This window comes from Brassica napus, chromosome A10, assembly GCF_020379485.1.
Source record: "Brassica napus cultivar Da-Ae chromosome A10, Da-Ae, whole genome shotgun sequence".
NCBI classification, from domain to species: Eukaryota; Viridiplantae; Streptophyta; class Magnoliopsida; order Brassicales; family Brassicaceae; genus Brassica; species Brassica napus.
In genome coordinates this window covers 201206-227347 of record NC_063443.1, presented here as the reverse complement: position 1 = coordinate 227347, position 26142 = coordinate 201206, and the positions used below count along the sequence as shown (strand labels likewise).

General features: G+C 35.4%; 4 protein-coding genes across 4 annotated transcripts; 1 reads left to right on the top strand and 3 right to left on the bottom strand.

Moving 5' to 3' along the window:
• The first annotated feature begins 10668 nt into the window (after positions 1–10668).
• On the top strand, positions 10669–13109 carry LOC106370867 (cytochrome P450 86A4). Its single transcript, XM_013810857.3, has 2 exons — positions 10669–11324; positions 11665–13109. Exons 1-2 carry the CDS (start codon positions 10903–10905, stop codon positions 12908–12910), a joined length of 1668 nt encoding a protein of 555 aa, XP_013666311.2. The 5' UTR covers positions 10669–10902; the 3' UTR covers positions 12911–13109.
• A 2785-nt stretch (positions 13110–15894) lies between these two features.
• On the bottom strand, positions 15895–18327 carry LOC106370865 (glycerol-3-phosphate 2-O-acyltransferase 4-like). Its single transcript, NM_001315768.1, has 3 exons — positions 17701–18327; positions 16633–17107; positions 15895–16304 (listed from the first exon to the last, which is right to left on the bottom strand). Exons 1-3 carry the CDS (start codon positions 18325–18327, stop codon positions 15895–15897), a joined length of 1512 nt encoding a protein of 503 aa, NP_001302697.1.
• A 2105-nt stretch (positions 18328–20432) lies between these two features.
• Positions 20433–23279, bottom strand: LOC106370866 (aquaporin PIP1-3-like). Its single transcript, XM_048743304.1, has 4 exons — positions 22457–23279; positions 22245–22385; positions 22019–22136; positions 20433–20599 (listed from the first exon to the last, which is right to left on the bottom strand). Exons 1-3 carry the CDS (start codon positions 23078–23080, stop codon positions 22041–22043), a joined length of 861 nt encoding a protein of 286 aa, XP_048599261.1. The 5' UTR covers positions 23081–23279; the 3' UTR covers positions 20433–20599; positions 22019–22040.
• A 649-nt stretch (positions 23280–23928) lies between these two features.
• On the bottom strand, positions 23929–25670 carry LOC125579294 (B3 domain-containing protein REM9-like). The gene is made up of 4 exons (XM_048743306.1): positions 25326–25670; positions 24564–24968; positions 24199–24493; positions 23929–24107 (listed from the first exon to the last, which is right to left on the bottom strand). The coding sequence occupies exons 2-4, from the start codon at positions 24966–24968 to the stop codon at positions 24079–24081; spliced, it is 729 nt and encodes a 242-aa protein (XP_048599263.1). The 5' UTR covers positions 25326–25670; the 3' UTR covers positions 23929–24078.
• Positions 25671–26142: the final 472 nt, after the last annotated feature.

Genomic DNA, 26142 nt, shown 5'->3' with positions numbered 1-26142 from the left:
TGACAATAGTGTTTTAATGCATAGGTGCATTATGCACTAATATATGATGAAGGTCAAAGAAGTTTAGAACCGTTGTTGTCTCCGTCTCTCTAGAAAATAGCGATTATATAGTGGTTAGACCACCAATTTAGGGAGTATTATGAAATTTTACTAAATTAATTTATAAAAAATAAAAAAGATGCCTATGTAGCATGAAAGATAGTTTTATATACATTAATACAGATGTATGATGTGTTTAGCATTTGTAAAACAACACTAAAAATCATAGGTTTCAATATGTATAATATTTACCGAAAAACTCAATATTTTTTGTAGGGGTTAACACATAGATTTTGAGAAAAACTCAAAAATATGGCAATAATGTTTTAATGCATTGTTGCATCCTGCACTAACATATGATGAATGTCAAAGAGGTTTGGAAGCTTTGTTGTCTCCGTTTCTCTTGAGAATAGCCCTTTTAAAATGGTTAATCCACCAATTTAGGGAATATTATGAAGTTTCTTATATTAATTTATAAGAAATTAGAACTATGTCCATGTATCATGAAAGAGAATATAATATACATTAATACAGATGTATAAAGTGTTTTAAAATTGTAAATCAACACTGAAGATCATATGCTTAAGTATATAAAGTATTTACCGAAAAACTCAATATTTCGTATGGGTTAACACATAGATTTTGAGAAAAACTCAAAATATGACAATAATGTTTTAATGCATAGTTTCATCCTGCACTAACATATGATGAAGGACAAAGAGTTTGGAACCTTTGTTGTCTTCGTTTATCTTGAGAATAGACATTTTATAGTGGTTAATCCACCAATATAGGAAATATTATGAATTTTATTAAATTAATTGATAAGAATTTAAAACGATGCCTATGTACCATGAAAGAGATTTTAATATATATTAAAACAAATGTTGAATGTGTTTAGAAATTTTAAAACAATTTTAAAGATCATAGGCTTCAGTATATAAAGCATTTACTGAAATACTCAATATTTTCGTAGGGGTTAGCACATTGATTTTGAGAAGAAATCAAAAATTTGACAAAAGTGTTTTAATGCATAGGTGCATCCTGCACTAACATATGATGCAGGTCAAAGAGGTTTGGAACCATTGTTGTCTTCGTCTCTCTAGAGAATATCGATTAAATAGTGGTTAGACCACCAATTTAGGGAGTATTATGAAGTTATACTAAATTAATTTTTGAAAAATTAAAACGATGCCTATGTAGCATGAAAGATAGTTTAATATATATTAATACATATGTATAATGTGTTTAGAAATTTTAAAACAATATTAAAGATCATAGGCTTCAGTATATAGAATATTTTCCAAAAAACTCAATATTTTCGTAGGGTTTTGCACATATATTTTGAGAAAAAATAAAAAAATTGACAATAATGTTTTAATGCATAGTTGCATCCTGCACTAACATATGATGAAGGTAAAAGAGTTTGGGACCGTTGTTGTCTATGTTTCTCTTTTGAATAGGCATTTTATAGTGGTTAATCCACCAGTATAGGAAATATTATGAATTTTTCTAAATTAATTGATAAGAATTTAAAACGATGCCTATGTACCATGAAAGGGAATTTAATATATATTAAAACAAATGAAAATGTGTTTAGAAATTTTAAAACAATATTAAAGATCATAGGCTTCAGTATATAGAGCATTTACCGAAAAACTCAATATTTTCGTAGGGGTTAGCACATAGATTTTGAGGAAAAAATCAAAAAATTTACAATAGTGTTTTAATGCATAGGTGCATCATGCACTAACATATGATGAAGGTCAAAGAGGTTTGTAACCTTTGTTGTCTCCTTTTCTCTTGAGAATATGCATTTTATAGTGGTTAAATCACCAATTTAGGGAGTATTATGAAGTTTTTCTAAATTAATTGATAAAAAATGAAAATGATGTCCATGTACCATGAATAAGAGTTTAATATATATTAATACAAAAGTAGAATGTGTTTAAAAATTTTAAAACAATATTAAAAATCATAGACTTCAGTATATAGAGCATTTACCGAAAAACTCGATATTTTCGTAGGGGTTAACACATAGATTTTGAGAAAAACTCAAAAAAATGACAATAATGTTTTAATGCATAGTTTCATCCTGCACTAACATATGTTGAATGTCAAAGTGTTTGGAACCTTTGTTGTCTTCGTTTCTTTTGAGAATAGGCATTTTATAGTGGTCAATCCACCAATATAGGAAATGTTATGAATTTTTCTAAATTAATTGATAGGAATTTAAAACGATGCCTATGTACCATGAAAGAGAGTTTAATATATATTAAAACAAATATAGAATGTGTTTAGAAATTTTAAAATAATATTAAGGATCATAGGCTTCAGTATATATAGCATTTACCGAAAAATTCAATATTTTCGTAGGGGTTAGCACATAGATTTATTTGACAATAGTGTTTTAATGCATCGGTGCATCATGCACTAACATATGATGAAGGTCAAAGAGGTTTGGAACCGTTGTTGTCTCCGTCTCTCTAGAGAATAGCGATTATATAGTGGTTAGACCACTAATTTAGAGAGTATTATGAAATTTTACTAAATTAATATATAAAAAATAAAAACGATGCCTATGTAGCATGAAAGATAGTTTTATATACATTAATACAGATGTATGATGTGTTTAGCAATTTTAAAACAACACTAAAGATCATAGGTTTCAATATATATAATGTTTTAATGCATTTTGCATCCTGCACTAACATATGATGAATGTCAAAGAGGTTTGGAAGCTTTGTTGTCTCCGTTTCTCTTGAGAATAGCCCTTTAAAATGGTTAATCCACCAATTTAGGGAATATTATATGAAGTTTACTATATTAATTTATAAGAAATTAGAACTATGTCCATGTATCATGAAAGAAAGTATAATAGACATTAATACAGATGTATAATGTGTTTTAAAATTGTAAATCAGCACTGAAGATCATATGCTTAAGTATATAAAGTATTTACCGAAAAACTCAATATTTCGTAGGGGTTAACACATAGATTTTGAGAAAAACTCAAAAATATGAAAATAATGTTTTAATGCATAGTTTCATCCTGCACTAACATATGATGAAGGTCAAAGAGTTTGGAACCTTTGTTGTCTCCGTTTCTCTTGAGAATAGGCATTTTATAGTGGTTAATCCACCAATATAGAGAATATTATGAATTTTATTAAGTTAATTAATAAGAATTTAAAACGATGCCTATGTACCATGAAAGAGAGTTTAATATATATTAAACAAAATGTTGAATGTGTTTAGAAATTTTAAAACAATATTAAAGATCATAGGCTTCAGTATATAAAGCATTTACCGAAAAACTCAATATTTTCGTAGGGGTTTAGCACGTAGATTTTGAAAAAAAATCAAAAATTTGACAATAGTGTTTTAATGTATAGGTGCATCCTGAACTATCATATGATGAAGGTCAAAGAGGTTTGGAACCGTTGTTGTCTTCGTCTCTCTAGAGAATATCGATTAAATAGTGGTTAGACCACCAATTTAGGGAGTATTATGAAGTTATACTAAATTAATTTTTTAAAAATTAAAACGATGCCTATGTAGCATGAAAGATAGTTTAATATATATTAATACAGATGTATAATGTGTTTATCAATTGTAAAACAACACTAAAGATCATAGGCTTTAGTATCTAGAGTGTTTACCGAAAAACTCAATATTTTCATAGGGTTAACACATAGATTTTGAAAAAAATTCAAAAATATGACAATACTGTTTAAATGCATTGTTGCATCATGCACTAACATATAATGGATGTCAAAGAGGTTTGAAAGCTTTGTTGTCTCCGTTTCTCTTGAGAATAGCCCTCTTAAAATGGTTAATCCACCAATTTAGTAAATATTATGAAATTAACTATATTAATTGATAAGAAATTAGAACGATGTTCATGTATCATGAAATAGAGTTTAATATATATTAATACAAATGTAGAATGTGTTTAGAAATTTTAAAATAATATTAAAGATCATAGGCTTCAGTATATAGAGCATTTACCGAAAAACTCAATATTTTCGTAGGGGTTAGCACATAGATTTTGAGAAAAAAAATCAAAATTTGACAATAGTGTTTTAATGCATAGGTGCATCCTGCACTAACATATGATGAAGGTCAAAGAGGTTTGGAACCTTTGTTTTCTCTTTTTCTCTAGAGAATAGCGATTTTATAGTGGTTAGACCACCAATTTAGGGAGTATTATGAAATTTTACTAAATTAATTGATAAATAATTAAAACGACGTCTATGTACCATGCAAAGAAGTTTAATATATAGTAAAACAAATGTAGAATGTGTTTAGAAATTTTAAAACAATATTAAAGATCATATGCTTCAGTATATGGAGCATTTACAAAAAAACTCAATATTTTCGTAGGGGTTAGCACATAGATTTTGAGAAAAAAATCGAAAATTTGACAATAGTGTTTTAATTCATAGGTTCATCTTGCAGTAACATATGATGAATGTCAAATAGGTTTGGAACCTTTGTTGTCTCCGTTTCTCTAGAGAATTGCGATTTTATAGTGGTTAGTCCATCAGTTTTGGGAGTATTACGAAGGGTTACTAAATTAATAGATCAAAAATTAAAACGATGTTCATGTATCATGAAAGAAAGTTTAATATACATTAATACAAATGTATAATGTGTCAGAAATTGTAAAACAACTCGAAAGATCATAGGCTTCAGTATATAGAGTGTATACCGAAAAACTCAATTTTTTCATAGGGTTAACACATAGATTTTGAAAAAATTTCAAAAATATGACAATACTGTTTAAATGCATAGTTGCATCCTACACTAACATATGATGAATGTCAAAGAGGTTTGGAAGCTTTATTGTCTCCGTTTCTCTTGAGAATAGCCCTCTTAAAATGGTTAATCCACCAATTTAGAAAATATTATGAAATAAACTATATTAATTGATAAGAAATTAGAACAATGTTCATGTATCATGAAATAGAGTTTAATATATATTAATACAAATGTAGAATGTGTTTAGAAATTTTAAAATAATATTAAAGATCATTTTCGTATGAGTTAGCACATAGATTTTGAGAAAAAAAATTAAAATTTGACAATAGTGTTTTAATGCGTAGGTGCATCATGCACTAATATATGATGAAGGTCAAAGAGGTTTGGAACCTTTGTTGTCTCTTTTTCTCTAGAGAATAGCGATTTTATAGTGGTTAGACCACCAATTTAGGGAGTATTATGAAGTTTTACTAAATTAATTGATAAAAAATGAAAACGATGTACCATGAAAGAGAGTTTAATAGAATTTAATACAGATGTATAATGTGTTTAGAAATTGTAAATCAACACTAAAGATCATAAGCTTAAGTATATAGAGTATTTACCAAAAAACTTAATATTTTCGTAGGGGTTAACACATAAATTTCGAGAAAAACTTAAAAATATAACAATAATGTTTTAATGCATAGTTTCATCATGCACTAACATATGATGAAGGTCAAAGAGTTTGGAACCTTTGTTGTCTCCTTTTCTCTTGAGAATAGGCATTTTATATTGGTTAATCCACCAATATATGGAATATTATGAATTTTACTAAATTAATTGATATGAATTTAAAACGATGTCCATGCATCATGAAAGAGAGTTTAATATATATTAATAAAAATGTAGAATGTGTTTAGAAATTTTATAACAATATTAAAGATCATAGGCTTCAGTATATAGATGATTTACAGAAAAACTCAATATTTTCTTAGGGATTACCACATAGATTTTGAGAAAAAATCAAAATTTGACAATAGTGTTTTAATTCATAGGTGCATTATGCGCTAACGTATGATGAAAGTTAAAGAGGTTTGGAACCTTTGTTGTCTCTGTTTCCCTTGATAATAGCGATTATATAGTGGTTAGGCCACCAATTTAGGGAGTATTATAAAGTTTTACTAAATTAATTGATGAAAAATTAAAACGACGCCTATGTACCATGAAAAGAAGTTTAATATATAGTAAAATAAATGTAGAATGTGTTTAGAAATTTTAAAATAATATTAAAGATCATATGCTTCTGTATATGGAGCATTTACAGAAAAACTCAATATTTTCGTAGGGGTTAGCACATAGATTTTGAGAAAAAATCAAAAATTTGACAATAGTATTTTAATTCATAGGTTCATCTTGCAGTAACATATGATGAATGTCAAATAAGTTTGGAACCTTTGTTGTCTCCGTTTCTCTAGAGAATATCGATTTTATAGTGGTTAGTCCACCAATTTAGGGAGTATTATGAAAGGTTACTAAATTAATTGATCAAAAATTAAAACGATGTCCATGTGCCATGAAAGAAAGTTTAATATGCATTAATACAAATGTATAATGTGTTAGAAATTGTAAAACAACTCTAAAGATCATAGGCTTCAGTATATAGTGTGTTTACCGAAAAACTCAATATTTTCATAGGGTTAACTCATAGATTTTGGAAAAAACTCAAAAATATGACAATACTGTTTAAATGTATTGTTGCATCATGCACTAACATATGATGAATATCAAAGAGGTTTGGAAACTTTGTTTTCTATGTTTCTCTTGAGAATAGCCTTTTTAAAATAGTTAATCCACTAATTTAGGGAATATTATGAAGTTTACTATATTAATTGATAAGAAATTAGAAAGATGTCCATGTATCATAAAAGAAAATTTAATATATATTAATACAAATATAGAATGTGTTTAGAACTTTTAAAACAATATTAAAGATCATAGGTTTTAGTATATAGTGCATTTACAAAAAAACTCAATATTTTTGTATGAGTTACCACATAGATTTTGATAAAAAAAATCAAAATTTGACAATAGTGTTTTAATGCATAAGTGCATCATGCACTAACATATGATGAAGGTGAAAGAGGTTTGTGACATTTGTTGTCTCTGTTTCTCTAGATAATAGCGATTATATAGTGGTTAGACCACCAATTTAGGGAGTATTATGAACTTTTACTAAATTAATAGATAAAAATATTAGAAAGACGCCTATGTACCATGAAATGAAAGAAAGTTTAATATATATTAAAACAAATGTAGAATATGTTTAGAAATTTTAAAACAATATTAAAGATCATAGGCTTCAGTATATAAAGCATTTACCGAAAAACTCAATATTTTCGTAGGGGTTATAGCACATAGATTTTGAGAAAAAATCAAAAATTTGACAATAGTGTTTTAATGCATAGGTGCATCCTATACTAACATATGATAAAGGTCAAAGAGGTTTGAAACCTTTGTTGTCTTCGTTTCTCTAGAAAATAGCGATTTTATAGCTGTTAGTCAACCAATTTATGGAGTATTATGAAGTTTTACAAAATTAATTGATCAAAAATTAAAACGATGAACATGTACCATGAAAGATAGTTTAATATACATTAATACAAATGTAGAATGTGTTTAGAAATTGTAAAACAATATTAAAGATCATAGGCTTCAGTATATAGAGCATTTACCGAAAAACTCAATATTTTCGTAGGGGTTTGCATATAGATTTTGAGAAAAAATCAAAAATTTGAAAATAGTGTTTTAATGCATAGGTGCATCATGTACTAACATATGATAAAGGTCAAGAGGTTTGGAACCTTTGTTGTCTCCGTTTCTCTAGAGAATAGCGATTATATCGTGATTAGACCACTAATTTATGGAGTATTATGAAGTTTTCCTAAACTAATTGATAAAAAATTAAAACGATGTTTATGTACCATGAAAGATAGTTTAATATACATTGATACAGATGTATAATGTGTTTAGCAATTGTAAAACAACACTAAAAATCATAGGCTTCAGTATATAGAGTACTTACCGAAAAACTCAATATATTCGTAGAGTAACACATTGATTTTGAGACAAGCTCAAAAATATGACAATATTGTTTTAATGAATAATTGCCTCATGGACTAACATATGATGAAGGTCAAAGAGGTTTAGAACCTTTGTTGTCACCGTTTCCCTTGAAAATAACCATTTATAGTGGTTAATCCACCAATTTATGGTATATTATGAAGTTTACTAAGTTAATTGATAAGAAATTAAAACTATGTCCATGTATCATGAAAGAGATTTTAATATATATAAATACAAATTTAGAATATGTTTCGAAATTTTAAAACAATACTATAGATCACGTAGGGGGTTAACACATATATTTTGAGAAAAAAAACAAAAATTTGACAATAGTGTTTTAATGCATAGGTGCATCCTGCACTAACATATGACGAAGGTCAAAGAGGTTTGGAACCTTTGTTTTCTCCGTTTCTCTAGAGAATAGTGATTTTATAGTGGTTAGTCAACTAATTTAGGGAGTATTATGAAGTTTTACTAAATTAATTAATCAAAAATAAAAACGATTATCATGTTCCATGAAAGAGAGTTTAATATACATTAATACAAATGTATAATGTGTTTAGAAATTGTAAAACAACACTGAAAATCATAAGCTTCAGTATATAGAGTATTTATAGAAAACTCAATATTTTCGTAGGGGTTAGCACATAGATTTCAAAAATTTGACAATAGTGTTTTAATGCATAGGTGCATCCTGCACTAACATATGATGAAGGTCAAAGAGGTTTGTAACTTTTGTTGTTTCCGTTTCTCTAGAGAATATAGATTTTATAGTGGTTAGAACACTAATTTAGGGAGTATTATGAAGTTTTATTAAATTAATTGATAAAAAATTATGTACCATGAAATATAGTTTAATGTACATTAATACAGATGTTTAATGTGTTTAGCAATTGTAAAATAACACTAAAGATCATAGGATTCAGTATATAGAGTATTTACCGAAAAACTCAATATTTTTATAGGGGTTAATACATAGATTTTGAGAAAAAACTCAAAAATATGACAATACTGTTTTAATGCATAGTTGCATCATGCACTAACATATGTTGAAGGTCAAAGATGTTTGGAACCTTTATTGTCTCTGTTTCTCTTGAGAATATCTATTTTATAGTGGTTAATCCACCAATATAAGGAGTATTATGAAGTGTTATTAAATTAATTGATAAAAAATTTAAACGATGAAAGGGAGTTTATATAATTTAATACAGATGTAGAATGTGTTTAAAAAGTTTAAAACAACTTTAAAGATCATAGGCTTTTGTATATAGAGCATTTACCCAAAAACTCAATATTTTCGGAGGGGTAAACACATAGATTTTGAGAAAAATTCAAAAATATGACAATATTGTTTTAATGCATTTTGCATCATGCACTTACATATGATGAAGGTCAAAGAGGTTTGAAACTTTTTTTCTCTGTTTCTCTAGAAAATATCGATTTTATAGTGTTTTGTCCACCAATTTAGGAATATTATGTAGTTTAACTAAATTAATTGATAAAAAATTAAAAAGATGTCCATATACTATGAAAGAGAGTTTAATATACATTAATATATATGTAGAACTTTTTTTTTGTAACACAAACTTTCTTAATAAAGGGGTTAAAACTCAACGTTCATTACAACAGATTCCATAAACAAAGCTTGCTTAGCTAAAGCGTCGGTCTCTTTGTTCATTACAGCAGTTAGGATTCTTCTACAATTATTTATCTGTGACTACAAAACATAAGCCGAACTCGATTATGCACATTAGAAAGTCTACTAGTCTAGTATTGTGAATCTATATATAATTAATTAGGGGAAATTAATAGTTAAAACTTAAGAAATGCTTAATACCAATTTGCATGTGATCCGTGTATATATATAATATTTTGTTACCTTTTAACTTCTCTAAAACGTCAAACAACACAAAACGAATAATATTTATGTATAGACACATATGACACCAGTATATGAAGACATAAAATGATATTAAAAATCAGCAGAAAAAGAACTAACGAGTTGCATGGTAAAAATGACAGCACAAACCTTTTGACTTTCACGTCCCCCTCAATGACATATTTCTTACATGATATTCTTCTGCCATGCCCCACTTTATTTTCCAGTTTTTGGTTAACATTGGAGTATTTTCATCAGTAAAAGATAAAAATAGCATTGAAGGAGAAACCAAAAAGTCAAAATAGTAACACAACAAATGTTTCTAGTAGGCTTAGCTAAATGAGAAGAAACTCAAATATGTGTTTTCCTAAAGTAAATTCTAGTCTAGGTCTGGAGCTGCTTACCAAATTCTGAAACCGATAACCCAAAACGAGGATGTTTGGTTAAAAGTTATCCAAAAAATTGTAGAGATTAGCCTTTCTTCAGTTTACAATTCATTTGATTTTCCAAAACAAAATAGATATTCTCAAAACTGAAACAACTAAATAAACCTAACCAAAAACTGAAAATCATTTGTAGCTGTACCTATAAAAGAATACATCTTAAAACCAATCTCACCAGCAAAACCAAAGCATGTGTTTAACTTTTTAGCCCTAAACTTCTAAATTAAAAAATAGACGACTTTTTCTTCTTTTCCCCCACCATCTTTTTTTGTGCCTTATATTCTCAACCAACTCCATTTATTTCACCACACATCTACATAAGACATACATCTATATATGATCAATCAATGAAACTCATTAAATGAAACTATTCCTTTCGCTGCAAAATTAGGTACCAGCAAAGCATAAGCACACCACCACTTTACCACTTCTTGACTTCCAAAACTGAAAAAATCTTCTCATTATATCTCAACGAGAACCGCGGAACCATAAATGAGTATTTGATTCTGATAGTTACGAGCTGACAGATTGTAAGTCAGAGAGAGAAGCTCTTCCTCATTTTCCTCCCTATAAATTTTCCTGGAAAACTCATTCATTCTCATCCAACTTCAACTTTTCACTTCTCTTCTCAATCACCACATTCCTTTTTTTCTGCATCCAACCAAAGAGCTATATATGGAAATGTCCAATGTGATGCTTCTTGTAGCACTTGTTGTAGCATATTGGCTATGGTTCAAGAGGATATCACGATGGCTAAAGGGACCACGTGTGTGGCCTGTATTGGGCAGTCTCCCTGGTCTGATAGAGCAGCGCGATAGGATGCATGAATGGATCACCGAGAACCTCCGTGCGTGCGGTGGCACATACCAGACTTGTATTTGTGCAGTACCTTTCTTGGCAAGGAAGCAAGGTCTAGTGACTGTCACCTGTGACCCGAGGAATCTTGAACACATGCTCAAGACCCGGTTCGATAATTACCCTAAAGGTCCCACGTGGCAATCCGTCTTCCACGACCTTCTAGGTCAAGGTATTTTCAACTCTGACGGCGATACTTGGCTCTTCCAACGCAAAACCGCGGCTCTCGAGTTCACAACTAGGTAACATAATTAATATACCAAACCGCTCGGTTTAGTACTGATGTTTTCAGTCACCATGCAGCTACAATATATAATTGAAGCAAATCCATTGGTCGTGAGTAAACTTCAAGATTCATTTAGATATATAATCATTTCTTTTAATCTCCTCCTCTTTGGCTAACTACCAAATACAGTACATACATTGACGATTCATATGTTTGATCTTCGTTCTGTATTAATATAATAATTGAACCAATCATATGTAATGGTTAGCATTTTTTCCTTCAGGGATAGTTTCGCGGTTTCAGTTTATAATATTTCATCAAAACGAACCTTTAATTCTCATAATGTACTAATGCAGAACGTTGAGGCAAGCCATGGGTCGATGGGTAAACCAAGGAATTAAGCTCCGGTTCTGTCCAATCCTTGAATCGGCTCAAGCCAAATCCGAGCCGATCGATCTCCAAGACTTGGTACTCCGTCTCACATTCGATAACATTTGCGGATTGGCGTTCGGTAAGGACACAAGAACCTGTGCACCGGGGCTTCCCGAGAACGGTTTTGCCACGGCTTTCGATCGAGCCACTGAAGCCTCGCTTCAACGGTTTATTATGCCTGAGTTTCTGTGGAAGCTGAAGAAATGGTTAAGACTCGGCTTAGAAGTCAGCTTGAGCCGAAGCTTGGGAGAGATCGATGGATATTTAGCAAAGGTTATAAGTACACGTAAGCAGGAGTTGATGAGTCAGCAAGAAAGTGGAGCCCAGGGACACGACGATCTCCTCTCTCGCTTCATGATGAAGAAGAAAGAAGCGTACAGCGACACTTTCCTCCAACACGTGGCGCTTAACTTCATCCTAGCTGGACGCGACACGTCATCGGTTGCGCTGAGCTGGTTCTTCTGGCTTATCACGATGCATCCAGCCGTTGAAGATAAAATCGTCCGGGAGATCTGCTCCGTTCTGATCGAGACACGTGGCACCGAGAACAACGCCGCGTCTTGGACGGAGGAGCCGTTAAATTTCGACGAGATCGACCGGCTGGTATACCTGAAGGCGGCGCTTTCTGAGACGCTCAGGCTTTACCCATCTGTGCCGGAAGATTCAAAGCACGTGGAGAACGACGACGTTTTACCGGACGGAACATTCGTTCCCGCGGGATCTTCGGTGAGTTACTCGATATACGCGGCGGGGAGGATGAAGTCGACTTGGGGAGAAGATTGTCTGGAGTTTATCCCGGAGAGGTGGATCTCGCCGACCGACGGCAAATTCATCAACCACGATCAGTATCGATTCGTGGCATTCAACGCCGGGCCGAGAATCTGCCTGGGAAAAGATCTGGCGTATCTTCAGATGAAGACCATCGCGGCGGCGGTGCTTCTCCGTCACCGGCTTACGGTGGTTCCGGGACACAAGGTGGAGCAGAAGATGTCGTTGACGCTTTTTATGAAGAATGGACTTTTGGTTAATCTCCATAAGAGGGACCTCCAAGGAATCATCAAGAGTCTAGTGGTGGCTAAGAGTGACGGTGTCGTTAACGGCAGTTGTACCGGTGTCACTGGTGGAGGCGCCGCCGTGTACGTAAATACGGAAGTTCCGGTGGTGGCTTAAAGCCAATAAAGTTTCTCATTCATATACACATTTTATTTATTCCAAAGCATAACATTTTGGACAGAAATGCGACTGTGGTTTCTGTTCGGTATGAAACTGTAAGCATATATATACATTCCAATTAGTAATTATTACTGGGTTTGTTTACTCTTGTAAACCTCTTAAAAGTTTCTTTTATGAATGCACTGTTATGAGATCACATACATATAGTGGAAAATATATACATTTTAACCCCTTCTTACTAGTCGTATTTCACAAATAAAAGAGGGAAAATTTAAGAAGAAACCAAAGAGAAACTGCTTGTCTGTGAAGAAATTGAATCAACGTTTACAATGAAGAACTGATGCTCCGTTTCTTTCTTTTTTCTTTTTAAAATCCAAAACTCAAATGATTTTGTTAACACTTAAAGATTGATTTCATTGATAATAAACAAGGAGTTACACAGATTGAAACACTAAGCTAGCGAGTCACAAGGACCCCCCATAAACTCAAATGCTTTAAGTTGACTGAAATGTCACATTAGTTACAATGGCTTTATCCTATATGTGCCAGTCATTTTCCAAACGAAGGAATCAATCACGAATTATTAACGATAATTATAGCCACTTTCCAATTTTTTTGTAAATCAGTTTTGATGAGGACCTCAAGTCATCATCAGAAAAGGAGAAAGGAACCGGGAGTAAACCAGTGAAGAACATGAAGCTGAGGAAAACTAAAGAAGCCAACCAGGACATAGGTGCATTCAAATAAGGATATCTTTGCAACCATGAGGAATTTGACCGTGAAACCACTTGCTATAGATTCTCAACTCAACCAGAGCACGCGGCGAATTGGTTTCATACCAAAATGAGTAATGGTTTAGGAGATATACCATTTGCAAGTAAGGCGACATACACTGCATCCGAACTGGTTCTATTTAAGGAAAGTAATTCTTTACTTTGATGTAGGCCTAAGCTGTCAAGGGATTACAAGCACCTTGGATCAAAGTGATGATCGATCCAACAAGAGGGGTGGTTCTTCTAATCGATCTAGTCGACTATAAAACCGGCTGGATGGGAGTGAGGATGATGATGAACTCGGACAGAACAGGGTGTTGACTGATTCCACAATCAACCACGAAGAATAACAGCCTGATTCCACAAGCAGTCTCAATCGCCAATCACTAAGGGTCTGACTGGTTCAAACGCAACGGTTGCGGTTGCGGCTGCGGGCGTTTGCGGATGCGGGTGGTTACGATTTCTAGCGGTTTTAAGAGATTTGTACGACTGGTTCTGCGGTTAGAAATTGGTGCGTTTGCGGGATACTTATGACTGGTTAACTACCAAATACAACAGCGGTTAAATAATAAATTAACAATATTTACATTTTATATAATTATAAAAATATCAAAAATCATAATATTATAATAAATATGTAAATTATATTTTCAAAGTTATAGTTTTAAATTTTTTAAATTATAGAAAATATTTTTATTTTAAAATTTTATAATATTAATTAAAATATAATAGATATATTTTAGTATTTTTATAATTCCATTTTAAAAATTTTATTTTTATTTTTATTTTTGTATTTATATGGTTTTTTTAAAAAAAAGAAAAAAAAATTATCCTCCCGCAACCGCCCGCAACCGCAAACGCTAGCTGGAACCAGCTTTTGATTTTAAGAGGTTCGGAGCGGTTTGAAGCGATTTGTAGCGGTTTGTATGATTGTTTCGAAACGCTGTCAACCGCTACCAATCGCAAAAGCTGCGTTTGCGGGTGGTAGCTGGAAAACCAAGACAAGTGAATCCACACAAGGCTTGATGATCAAGATAACTCAAAGACACAAAGACTTTGGAGAAAAGAAACGAAGAAGTTTATTATTTCTTGGGTAAAAGATTCGTCCTTACAATGAGATAAACTAATGAGCTTATATAGGCTCACTACAATGATTTAGAAAGCTAAATAAAATGAGAAAACATGCTGAAATTAAGAAATCTAGCCGTTAGGCCTTATTGAGAGAATCTGAGCCAAAATGGGAAATGTGTGGAGCTGCTTGTATCTGGAAAACTTTGGGAAGATCCTAGGAGCCTTAGGGAGCTTCTGGTTGATGAAAAAAATCGCCAAATCACAGCCAAGAGTGTAGAAAACTAGCCGTTGGGATTTAAAGCAAATTGGCTCCAAAAATGGCAAGTTGAGATGGTGAAGAATCTGGCTGATCCAGTGAGGTTTAGTGCATGGTATGAACTCTCCAAGTGGTCTTAGATGTAATGGCTGATCTCCTGGTTTCCACACGTGAGTTTGAGTTGCACACTCCTTAAGCAAAGAATTACTTTCCTTAAATAGAACCAGCTCGGATGCAGTGTAGGCCGCCTGACTTGTAAATGGTATATTTCCTAAACCATTACTCGTTTTGGTATGAAACCAATTCGCTGCGTGCTCTGGTTGAGTTGAGAATCTATAGCAAGTGGTTTCACGGTCAAATTCCTCATGGTTGCAAAGATATCCTTCTTTGAATGCACCTATGTCCTGGTTGGCTTCTTTAGTTTCCTCAGCTTCATGTTCTTGTTCCTTTCTCCTTTTCTGATGATGACTTGAGGTCCTCATCAAGTTTCTTGACATTGTTTGTACAAATATACCATGTCCATTTCTAAAGGCATGGTCAATAAAACTCTCATCGTAAGCAAAATATGATGGCAAATAAATTATGCACAAACTCTATTACATCTTGTAACATCAATGCAGTTATGAAAGACGACAATACGTGCCAGATAATTCATTGGATTTTATCTCTTTTCTTTTGTATTCAAAATATATTGTTTAGAGTATATTACGAATCATTCAAAAAGACTAGGGAAAAATAGTAAACGTACGGTTCGTTGATTCAAATGTAATAGTAAATCTTTTCCTCCAACAAATTCATTGAAAAAGGTAATAGCGAAATCCAGAAAGGCCTAACTTGACTCCCAAGTAAAATAGCAGAAAGGTAGTAACTAGCTGGATTTATTACTCCTTGGCCTTGCTCTTATTGATAGACTCAACCTTCCCGTCGTTGCCTCCAAGCAAAATATACTTATCCTTCCTTGTGAGCTCAGTGCACTCGAATCCCAATACTCCACCGATCACCTTCTGCACGTAATTGGCCACCTCTATTGGAGTTTTACCGCCCCCGTTTACTGTCCATTCTTCAGGCAAACGGTCCAAGAAAGTGGCCTCGTAGCTAGGTCTTGGGTTCATGAAGAAGAAGTAAGGGTCCCAGAATTTTACACCTCGTACTGTGGTTCCGTTGAACATCCCTTGCTTGCAGTTCATGGCCACAGGCACGATCCGGTCGCTTAGCTCTGCAAATAGAGCACTGAATCGTAGTAGATACGGTTCTCTACAAGTCGTGCCTTCAGGGCAGATCACCAAATCACCTGTTACAAACATAATAAAAGACTTACGGTGATGGAGCTAATATCAATTATCTCTAGTAAACATAGATGCTCTGTTTCCCACTTTTATATAGACGAACGCTATCTGATTCCCCAACTATCTCTAACAAAATTTTCAGACAGGCCTAACGTGATAATATGTATAGAAACACACACAGATACTCTGTTTGATGCTTTCTAGTTATGTAATTGATTCTTAAAAGTAGACCGTGACAATAAATGAAACCTATCATATTTTCATATTGGAACTCATGAGGTGATGAAACCAATGATACAGAAATGATAGTGACAACGCCTGCTTTGATGTTACCTTTCTCAAGGAGTTTTCTCATGCGGGCAGCATCAGCAGCGCGGTCTCGGGTCAGAGCGACGGCAGGGATGGGTGAGAGCATCCGGGAGAGGCGAGAAACACTATAAGTGACGCAAGAGATCTTACGGCCGAGAGCAATGGCGATGATAATGGGGTCAAGAGCAGTACGGTGGTTAAGGACGTAGAGGTTTCCAGGTGTGCCTGGGGAAGGAGGAGGAGGACGGTGGCCACGGATAGTGAGGTGAATACCGAGGATCTCGTAAGTGTAACGAACGAAGCGTTCGGGTAAAGGGAGGTTGAAGTAGACGCGGAAGATGGAGAGCATGAAGCCGAAAGGAAGCCAAAGGTAAATGATTATGGCGTTTAACGGCGTAGGGCGTTGGACTAGACGGCCGTCGTGGAAGATTATACGGTTCTTGAGACGTTCTATGGGGACTGTTGTGGCTGATTTGGACTCAGGCACCATGTAACCTTCCTGTTACAAGAGAAAAGCAAGTCGTTACCAATCATGTAGTAAAAGATTCCAAAGTTATACAATTATAGTAAGAAAGCTCGTAAATTACTGAAAGTTTCAGTGGTTAGGAGAAAAAGAAAGAAAGGAATGTTGAAATATGGGTTCGGTCATTAAATGGGACCATCCAACTTATGTGGGGGAAGGTAGTTGGGGGTAGGTAGGAAGCATTTATGAAAATCACTACTACTATTCTATTCTGTTATCTACTTCTTTTTTTGTCACTGGAAACTTATTACGTTCCTTTCTTGAATTTCAAATAATAAAACTACTCAATCTAGATATTTCATGCGTGTTTTTATTATACATACATACACATACAAATAATTTGGACGTAAAAAAAAGTGAATAGATCATGTGAAGGCATGTGAACACGCAACAGGGCATTAAATAGGTCCTACTGCATTTATGTGTAGTTTTCAAGTACTTACTTCTTTGATTACGAAATGTTTCAAAGTATCAGACGTTTATGCACTCAACTTAAATCTAAATCTCAGGTCTTAAAGATTCAAGAAACTTAGGTAAGCTTGAGAAAGAAGATATATGTTATATAGTACCTTGCAAATAGACATGAAATCATGATCGGAGGTGCGGTCACCGAGGCCAAGATCCGGTGATTCTTCCCCGAACTCCTTCAAGATGGCTAATCTCTTCAAGTCTCCAACAAGAACACCTGGCTTCTTCACAAACCCTGTGGCTTTCATCGTTTTGGGATTCACTTCGATCTCTGTTCCCAAAACTTTATCTCCTCCCAAGTAATCCTTAACGAAAGCCTCAACCATCACTATCGGATTAGCAGTCACCACCACTTTCCTCTTGCATTTTTCAAACACCTCGAAACTGTCCTTCCTCACATCCGCCGCGTAGAACCGTGGAAGAACGGCGCGAGAGACGAGCTCGATGTCGCGGATTTTGATGCCGGCGAAGGAGATGTAGATGAGGATTTGGATGCCGAGAGCTTCGGAGACGAAGAGGTAAGCGATGATGACGATCGGGAGAGATAGAAGGAGGATCAATCCACGGAAGAGGCTGCCTGCTTCTATGGCGACGAGCATGAAATAAGGGAAGGAGCTTCGAGAGAGGAGCATAGTCCCGTCGAGATCTGCAGCGATAGAATCATACTCTCCACTTTTACACTCGCTTATCGGAGGAAAGCTTCTGCTCTTCTTCTTCGCCGGAGACATCACTCTTTGATGGTAAACAGAGAGGATAGAGAGAGAGAGAGAGCGCTTCTTTTTGTTGTTAATCTTGGAAAGAAAGAGAGGGAAGGGGTTCTTTCTTGTTTTAAATGCACTGCATTCCTTGCCGATTTATATTATCATTCCTATCCAATATATGACATATTTACTAATTTATCCTTAAACTATCTTTTCTAAACAATTATAACCCTTATTCTTTCTCACTTTGTCATCATTCTCACGAAAATATATAAATTCCGCATCACAAGAGTCATAACAAAGTTTTGGACTAGAGTCATCAATCTTTTTTTGTTATACTATTACATTTTATGTCATAATTCAATATGTGATTAATTTTACTACAAAAAAAAAGGTTTGCATTAGTATGTAAATATAATGAAAACTGGTGAATATTATCTATCAATCGTGGATCAATATGTGTAATAAATACTATAGTTTAGGTCACGCGGTTCTCTTAGGAGTTAGGAGGACTAAAAGAAAAGCCTTATTTATTTTTTGTTGATCGACATGAAAGCAAGTAGCTTAGCAGCTCACCTACATAGAAGGCCGTCTCATTAGTTGAGTGACTCATTAATATACTTGGCTATGTATAGCTTTACCAATTAATGTCTATACAGCTGTGTATCCAACTATGTAGATGAAAATAACTGATTATAATACATTTTGGATACATACATATATTGATAGAAAGGTATAGTTTTAAATAAGTCAAAATCTAGATTATGAGCATGTCGACTAACCATATTTTGACTCTTTAGTGAGCTCGAGTCATCTGCTAATTTCATCATAATTACAAACGTCTTGTTTTCTTGTATAAAGGTCAATGATATATTAATAAAATGGTAGATAGTTGGGAGTGGGACAGCCCTTGAATAGTTGAATGTATTCAAACTTACTGATATATATATATATTTTTTTTTTTGAAAGAATTTTAAATTTATTCATCTCAAAAAAACTTTTGTACAGAGAACTGCTATGTTTCTTTAATAAACAGAAAATTCAAACTTTACTCCTATACTTATTCTCTTCCAAACCAAACCTCCATTGCCTTTTCATACTTAGCTTCATTCTTCTTTCTAAGGGAAGTTACTCTGTTTCTCACCAGCTTATCCATTCTTACTGATATATATCATATATGCTGTTTGTAACAATTTATGGATATGTATTAGTATATATGAATAATTACACATGATGTGTTAATATTGAAGCAGCAACCCACCACGTGAACCTTGAAAGGAAAAATAGACTTAAACGTATATATGCGCTTGAAAATTCACAGAAAAGTGAATACTAAAAAGCTATGGTATGAATTATGATGATGATGCGGTAGGTAATCCACTTTGATGTTTACCTTGTAGAATAAAATGGAGTTGGAAAATTAAGAATGCTTTACTTCCTCAGCTTCGGTTTGTTTGGCCATCCATCGAAACAAACAATGACTCTCTTGACTTGCTTTCTTGAGAAAAGCCATTTGGTCAAATATTGTTAATTGTAATGGTTCTATGTCCCCATGGTCATGGTTCAGAATATAATCAGTGTTATGGTCCAAATGAAACATATTTTCGAAAATGGGTATAGTAGCTAGCAGTTAAAGGAAACTGCCGCAGGCATGGTGAGAGGCCGCGATCTCCTGCAGTTCTCTTTGCCATGATTGACAGACTGGTCAAGAACAGAATTATGTCCATTCGAGCACAAGACAGGAGACTTGATTGTGCTTTCCAACTTTGGATTGGAGCTATACAAGCTTGATTCTTTATTAGGTTTTTTGTTTGCAATTTTAATATGCTAAAGTGGCTCTTGCTGTAAAAAAGTACATTTTTTATTTGAATCAAATTTAACATTTTATTCAAAAAAAAAAAAAAAAAAAAAAAGCTAGCAGTTAAAGAAACTACCTTATAAATTATTGAGCCCAAAAGAGGTCCAATAAAAAAGCCTTATCATAAATGGGCTAAACCCAAACCGAAGCTAAACCATAATATTTACTCTCTTTTGGTGTCTTTGTTAGATTGAAACCAAAATCAAAGCAGACAGACCAAATTTTATGTCTGAAAACATGGGGGACTCAAATCAGAACTACGAAACCAAGCAAATGTCAGAAGACTTGCATTAACAATTAATTTAAAGCAGATAAATCCACAGCTAAATAAAATAGAGAAGCAAAACAAATCGATGAAACAAACAGAGATCACCAAATCACAAATATTTTCAGGCTCTGGGAAACAAAACCAAAAAAAGAAGATAAAGCGACAAGAGTAATCTTAAAAATCAACCTTATATCTGGTTTCTCTCGGAAGAACAAGCTCTCACTAAACCCACAAGCTCCCTAAAGAGAGGAACTCTTGCGTTAATCGATCTGCTGCTCCGGTGGTCGGTGATTCTCACCGCCACCGGGAGCGGTCCCGTGTCGTCTCTGTTTATATGTCTTCGGTCTTTGTCTCTGCGTTTTGACGTCCGGTGGTTCGTGGCTTCAGATCTAGGTTTGGAGGAGATTCGATGGTCTGGTATCGGATCTGTGGCTCTATAGCTTGGGTTGGAGCTTCTCTGGACGTTGGGCTTGATGGTTTTTGTGCGTCGATGGTGAGTTTGTCGATCTGGTTCCAGGGCCGGTGAAGTTTAGCTGTCAAGCTTGAGTCTGAAATCCTCCTGTTTGTGGCCACTCCGAGGGTGTCTTTCTTGTGTTGTGTTTTAGTCTTCAGTCCTAGGTTGGTCTGGGGTGTTTGGATTGGAGATCAAGTTTAGTAATCACTTTGTGGATTGCTTGGATTGCTTCTCTAGGGTCGAATCTGTTTTCAGGTGTGCAGTTGCAGGTTATAGCTGGCTCTGATGTGGGTTTTTAATTCTTCCATTGATCCTGGTCAAGCGCCCTTCAGGCGTCCTTTGGTGGTTTTCGAGCTTGTATCTCAGTTTATGCTTCGGGGGTTGAAGGAGGTTTAGAGGTGTAAGCAGGCTTGAGTTTGTTTGGGTTGGCGACTTGTTTAGAAGGAGCTTTTGCTGAGGCCTTTGGTTGGATTTGATCTGATGTGGTCTCTGTGATGTTTGTTCTTTCTGAGGCTTTTAGTTGCTGCTTCGTGTAGTCACTAGTTTGGTCTCGTCGTTCAGTCTCGGTGGTATTTTTAGGTCTTCATTTGATGAAGTGTCGAAGCGGGGAAGCTGTGCAGTTCCTTGGTATGCATCCTACGGGTTCTCCGGACTTCTTGGTAAGGGGCTGTGGAGCTTATGCTCAATCGCGACGGTCTTGGAGCAGTCAATCGCCAATCGTGTATGTGTCTCATCGTTGGTTGCTCGGGTTGATGGCTTGTTCTCTGGTGGCTTCTCTTGCTTGAAGAAGTGGTAAGTGTGTTGTTTGCTTGTGGTTCCTTAGGAACGGTAGTGGAGATTTCAGCTCAACTCTAATAATTAAGACCTGTCGCTTTCCTTCTCAATCCTGCTTCCGGTTTCGACAAACTTCATCTTGTTTGAAGTTATGCTTGTGCTCCAGCAGGCGTTTAGCCTCTTTTTCCTTCTTTTGTCTCTTGAGTTTGTAGAATATGTTTTAGTGTAAGCGTTTGGTTCCGGGTGGTAACTTGTACACGCCGGCTTGTGGCTCCAGAAAGGGATTATACCTTTGCTGGTTATGTTGTAAGAACTGTTGAAAATCTATCATTAATCTACCAGATGACAAAAAAAAAAGAGTAATCTTAAAAGAAACAAAGGAAATCTCAGGATCTGGTCTTGAAAGGAATGGCTCGGATGACAAGCTGGTGGTAGAGAGCCGCAAGAGCTGCTCCGATGAATGGTCCCACCCAGAATATCCACTGCATGCAAGCAACACAAAACACCCACCAAAATCAATAATCACTACTAACCAAGAAGGAAAATAAATGATCTAAAGTAAGTTGTATAGTGTCGAGGGAGGGACTCACGTGGTCATCCCAAGAGTGGTCCTTGTTATAGATGATTGCAGCTCCTAGACTCCGAGCTGGGTTAATACCGGTCCCGGTGATCGGAATCGTCGCCAAGTGAACCAAAAACACAGCGAATCCGATCGGGAGTGGAGCCAAAATCTGCAAAGTTTAAGAGTTAATACACCAACATTAAAAATTTAAAACACAAACATTTAGTCTCTCGAACTTACCGGAACGTGGGAGTCACGCGCGCTTCTCTTGGCGTCGGTGGCGGAGAAGACGGTGTAGACAAGGACGAAGGTTCCGATGATCTCCGCTCCGAGGCCGGATCCTTTGGAGTAGCCGGGAGCGACGGTGTTGGCTCCGCCGCCGAGGGTTTGGTAGGGAGTAGGCTGGAAGCCTTTGACAACACCGGCGCCGCAGACGGCACCGAGGCATTGCATGACGATGTAGAGGACAGCTCTGGTCAGTGAAAGTTTCCGAGCTAAGAACAGACCGAAAGTCACCGCTGGGTTTATGTGTCCACCAGAGATGCCGGCAGTGCAGTAGACGAGGGCAAAGATCATGCCACCGAAAGCCCAAGCAATGCCTTGGATTCCAACGGAGGCACACATGTTTGGTGCTCTCTTCACTCCCATCACCGTCAGCACCGTTATGTAAAGGAAGAGGAAGGTAGCTATGAACTCTGCTATTCCGGCTCTCCAGAACGACCACGAGCTCAGCTCCCCTGGCTCGAACAGCGGCGCTGGTGGTGGCTCCTTGTAGTCCTTGTCCGTCTGAGCCGATGTCCCGATGGGCTGCCTCTCTGGGAACTTGTTCGCTCCCACTCTCACATCCTCTTCTTTCCCTTCCATTTTTTCTCTTTTCCCTCTCTTTCTAGAAGACGTTAAAGTTATGCGATGGATAGTGAGTGAATGGCTGAGAAGGAGAAAGGGTGTGGTTTTATAAAGAAGAGAGAGAAGACGGCCTAACGTCTCGAAAACACTAATTTCTTCTTCTTCTTTTTCTTTTCTTTTTTTTCTTTTAGTGAAAGGAGAAACATACAGGGAATCATTCCTGGATAACGATGATCTTTAAACTGTTTTTAATTCACGACATTAGCTGTTGTGATAGGGACATTATGGCTTTTAATCATGTAACAAAACCCCACGCTACTGTTTTTATATTCTGAAACTCCAAAACACCACTAGCATGTTTTGTGAGCTGATTTATCATTTTTTTCTAACTTATAATGACCGGCAATTGTTAATTCATTTTTGTAATGAACCGAAGCAGCTTAAGCAACCCTTTAAGCTACCTGGTTAAAGGTGCTCTTAGAGCATGAGCATTGGTGAACTCCACTTTGGGGTTCACCAAATTTTTTTAATATTTTTTTGTGGACCCATGAACAGTTATGAACCCGAATTTGTAGTTTTCTGCATTAGTGAACCCGAAGAAAAAGTTCATAGGAATAAAATAATAATATTTTTTAAAAAAAAAAAAATTAAAATTATTCAGAATACATGAATAAAATATTAAAATATATTATAAAATTTATGAAAACATTTTATTTAACCTATGTTTTAGTTTTAGAGTTTAAGTTTTGGTTTGTGTTTTCAAATGTAGAAAAGCTATGTTTTAAAATTTTATGTTGTTTCTTAACTTAAATTCAATTCATAGAAACATTTTGTTCGATGATCAGTCTACGCATTCAACAAAGGAATTAAGTTCGAGAATGTTTAACTTAGGATAAAAGTTCACATAGAAAAACCATTCAAGTTTTACAAACCGAAATACATAAGTTGATAAGTTGCTAATGAAACAAAAAGAAACAAGTTAAGATGATAGAGAGGAAAGACCGCAAAAGAGCCATCTAATTTCGTGAGGTAGAAGCAATGCTACCTGTAGAAGAAGAGAACACAAGTTAAAGCATAAGCAAAGTAGTAACATTGAAGATATAGACAACACAAACAAGTCAAATGAGAAGACTTACCATCGATTCTGCTGAAGTGCTTGATCAGTAGTTCAGTACACTCCTTCCTTTCCGGACATACACACAGTAATGGAGTTGTCGTCCCGTCTCCAACCACGTTGAACACAAACAAATCTCCGTTGGTGCATCTGTTATCACGACAGAACTTTCTCCACCCTCTGCTGATGTAATATGCGCCGTCTGATTCGCTAAATCCGAAGCGCGCAGTCCATGACTTTCCCTCCTTGTTGACAAGTTTGACCTCTTTGCATTGTTGGTTCAAAGCACCACACCTCATAGCTTCCACAGGAAGAAACTACAAACACATACATAACATCAGCCAAGAAGCAGTACTAGAAACAAACAAATAACTAAATTTTACGAACCATTTTGTCGTCCTTTTGATTTGTAGGAGTAACCTCAGCCAAGAAGCAGTAGTCGTATGAGAAAGTAGGAGCATCATCCGCGTGAGGATGTGTATACTGAATCTCACAACAGCTAGGACCAAAAGGAGTCACATGAAAGACCATGTCTCCTTCGTGTTTGAAGATGACAATGTCACCGATTCGAAGATCATGTGCTTCGGTGAACTCTTTCCAACCTTTGGTGAGTGTCCTGCCTTCTCGGATCACCTCCCAAATTTGATCTGAAGCGTCCGCTCTTAGCTTCCACGGTTTATTGATCTCAGCCCCTTGTATGTGTTTTGAGTAGAAGTCAAGTGGTATTGCGACGCCACTTTGAAAACCAGGAAGAAGAGGCTTGAAGAAATGAGGTTCTCGGGGAGTTTCCATCTGCAACAATCGAGTTTTAAACAAACCGTGAACCCTCAATCGCAATTATTAGCACACATTAACGACAGATTATTAGCACACATTACCACAATTGAACTCCCATATCGATTAAGAACCCTAAATAAAAAACCCCAAATCGATTTTAAATCACACAAATCGCAAATCCCTTTCGAACATTCAGAGAAACGAACCCTACATGAAACGACCATGACGATTTACAGCAATTATTCGAAACCCAGACTTCGATTTACATCCCTAACGCGAAAGCCCCAATTTTGAATTGAAATCCGAGAAAACGGTTTCGAGTTTCCACCACAAAATCGAACCAATTCAACCCTCAATCTACTCGATACTCACCTGAGCAAGTGGAGAAGACACTCCGTCGTCGATTAGAACGAGAAAACCTCCGGGAGACGAAGTCGCACGAAATATCGCCTCTCAGAAAAAAACCCTAGCTTTTTGGTGGAGAAGAACAAATGAGGCGATACACGTCGAACCCCAACTTTCCTCCTCCTCTACGCGCTTTCGTTCAGCAAATCAACACCCGACGCGTGGCTTGAACCCGCTTCATACGGTATCACTCGCAAGGCCCGGTTCATCAAAACGAACCCATTTTTTATTTTCTTTTATTCATCGGTCCCTTAGAACTCGAGCCCATGAACCTAACTAAAACCCCTACTGCGCATGGTCTTAGTTTCGTGAATCGTAATTGTGAAGCACAACTTAACTATTATAGTATTATCGTATAGGTTAAATTATAAGCAATCATGCGCTAGGGTTTCCTGGTTTGTGGGCCTTTGGGCCGGTTTGATTTGTTGGGTGTCCAATGTGTATGGGCTTTGTAAGACTTTTGGGCTTTTGCCCTGTTTAATATAAATTTTTAGATGGAAAAAAAAATTATAAGCAATCATGCAGACGATTGGTCCTCTGAGCTGTCTTTATTTCTTGATGGTTTTACCAACGAAGAAAGCGGGACCTAATTTATCTTCTCTTACAGACCTAAGCTCACTGTTAAAATGTAAAATGTTTTGGCAGAAATAAGCTGTAAAAGTGGAATAGTAACTTTTGACTAGCACGACGATATAAAATTTACTTCCGACCGTTGGAGAAAGAAAGGGAAGATTTGTGTGGAAGGAAAGTGACTGCTTTATGTAGAAAGCACAGTCGTCTGGAC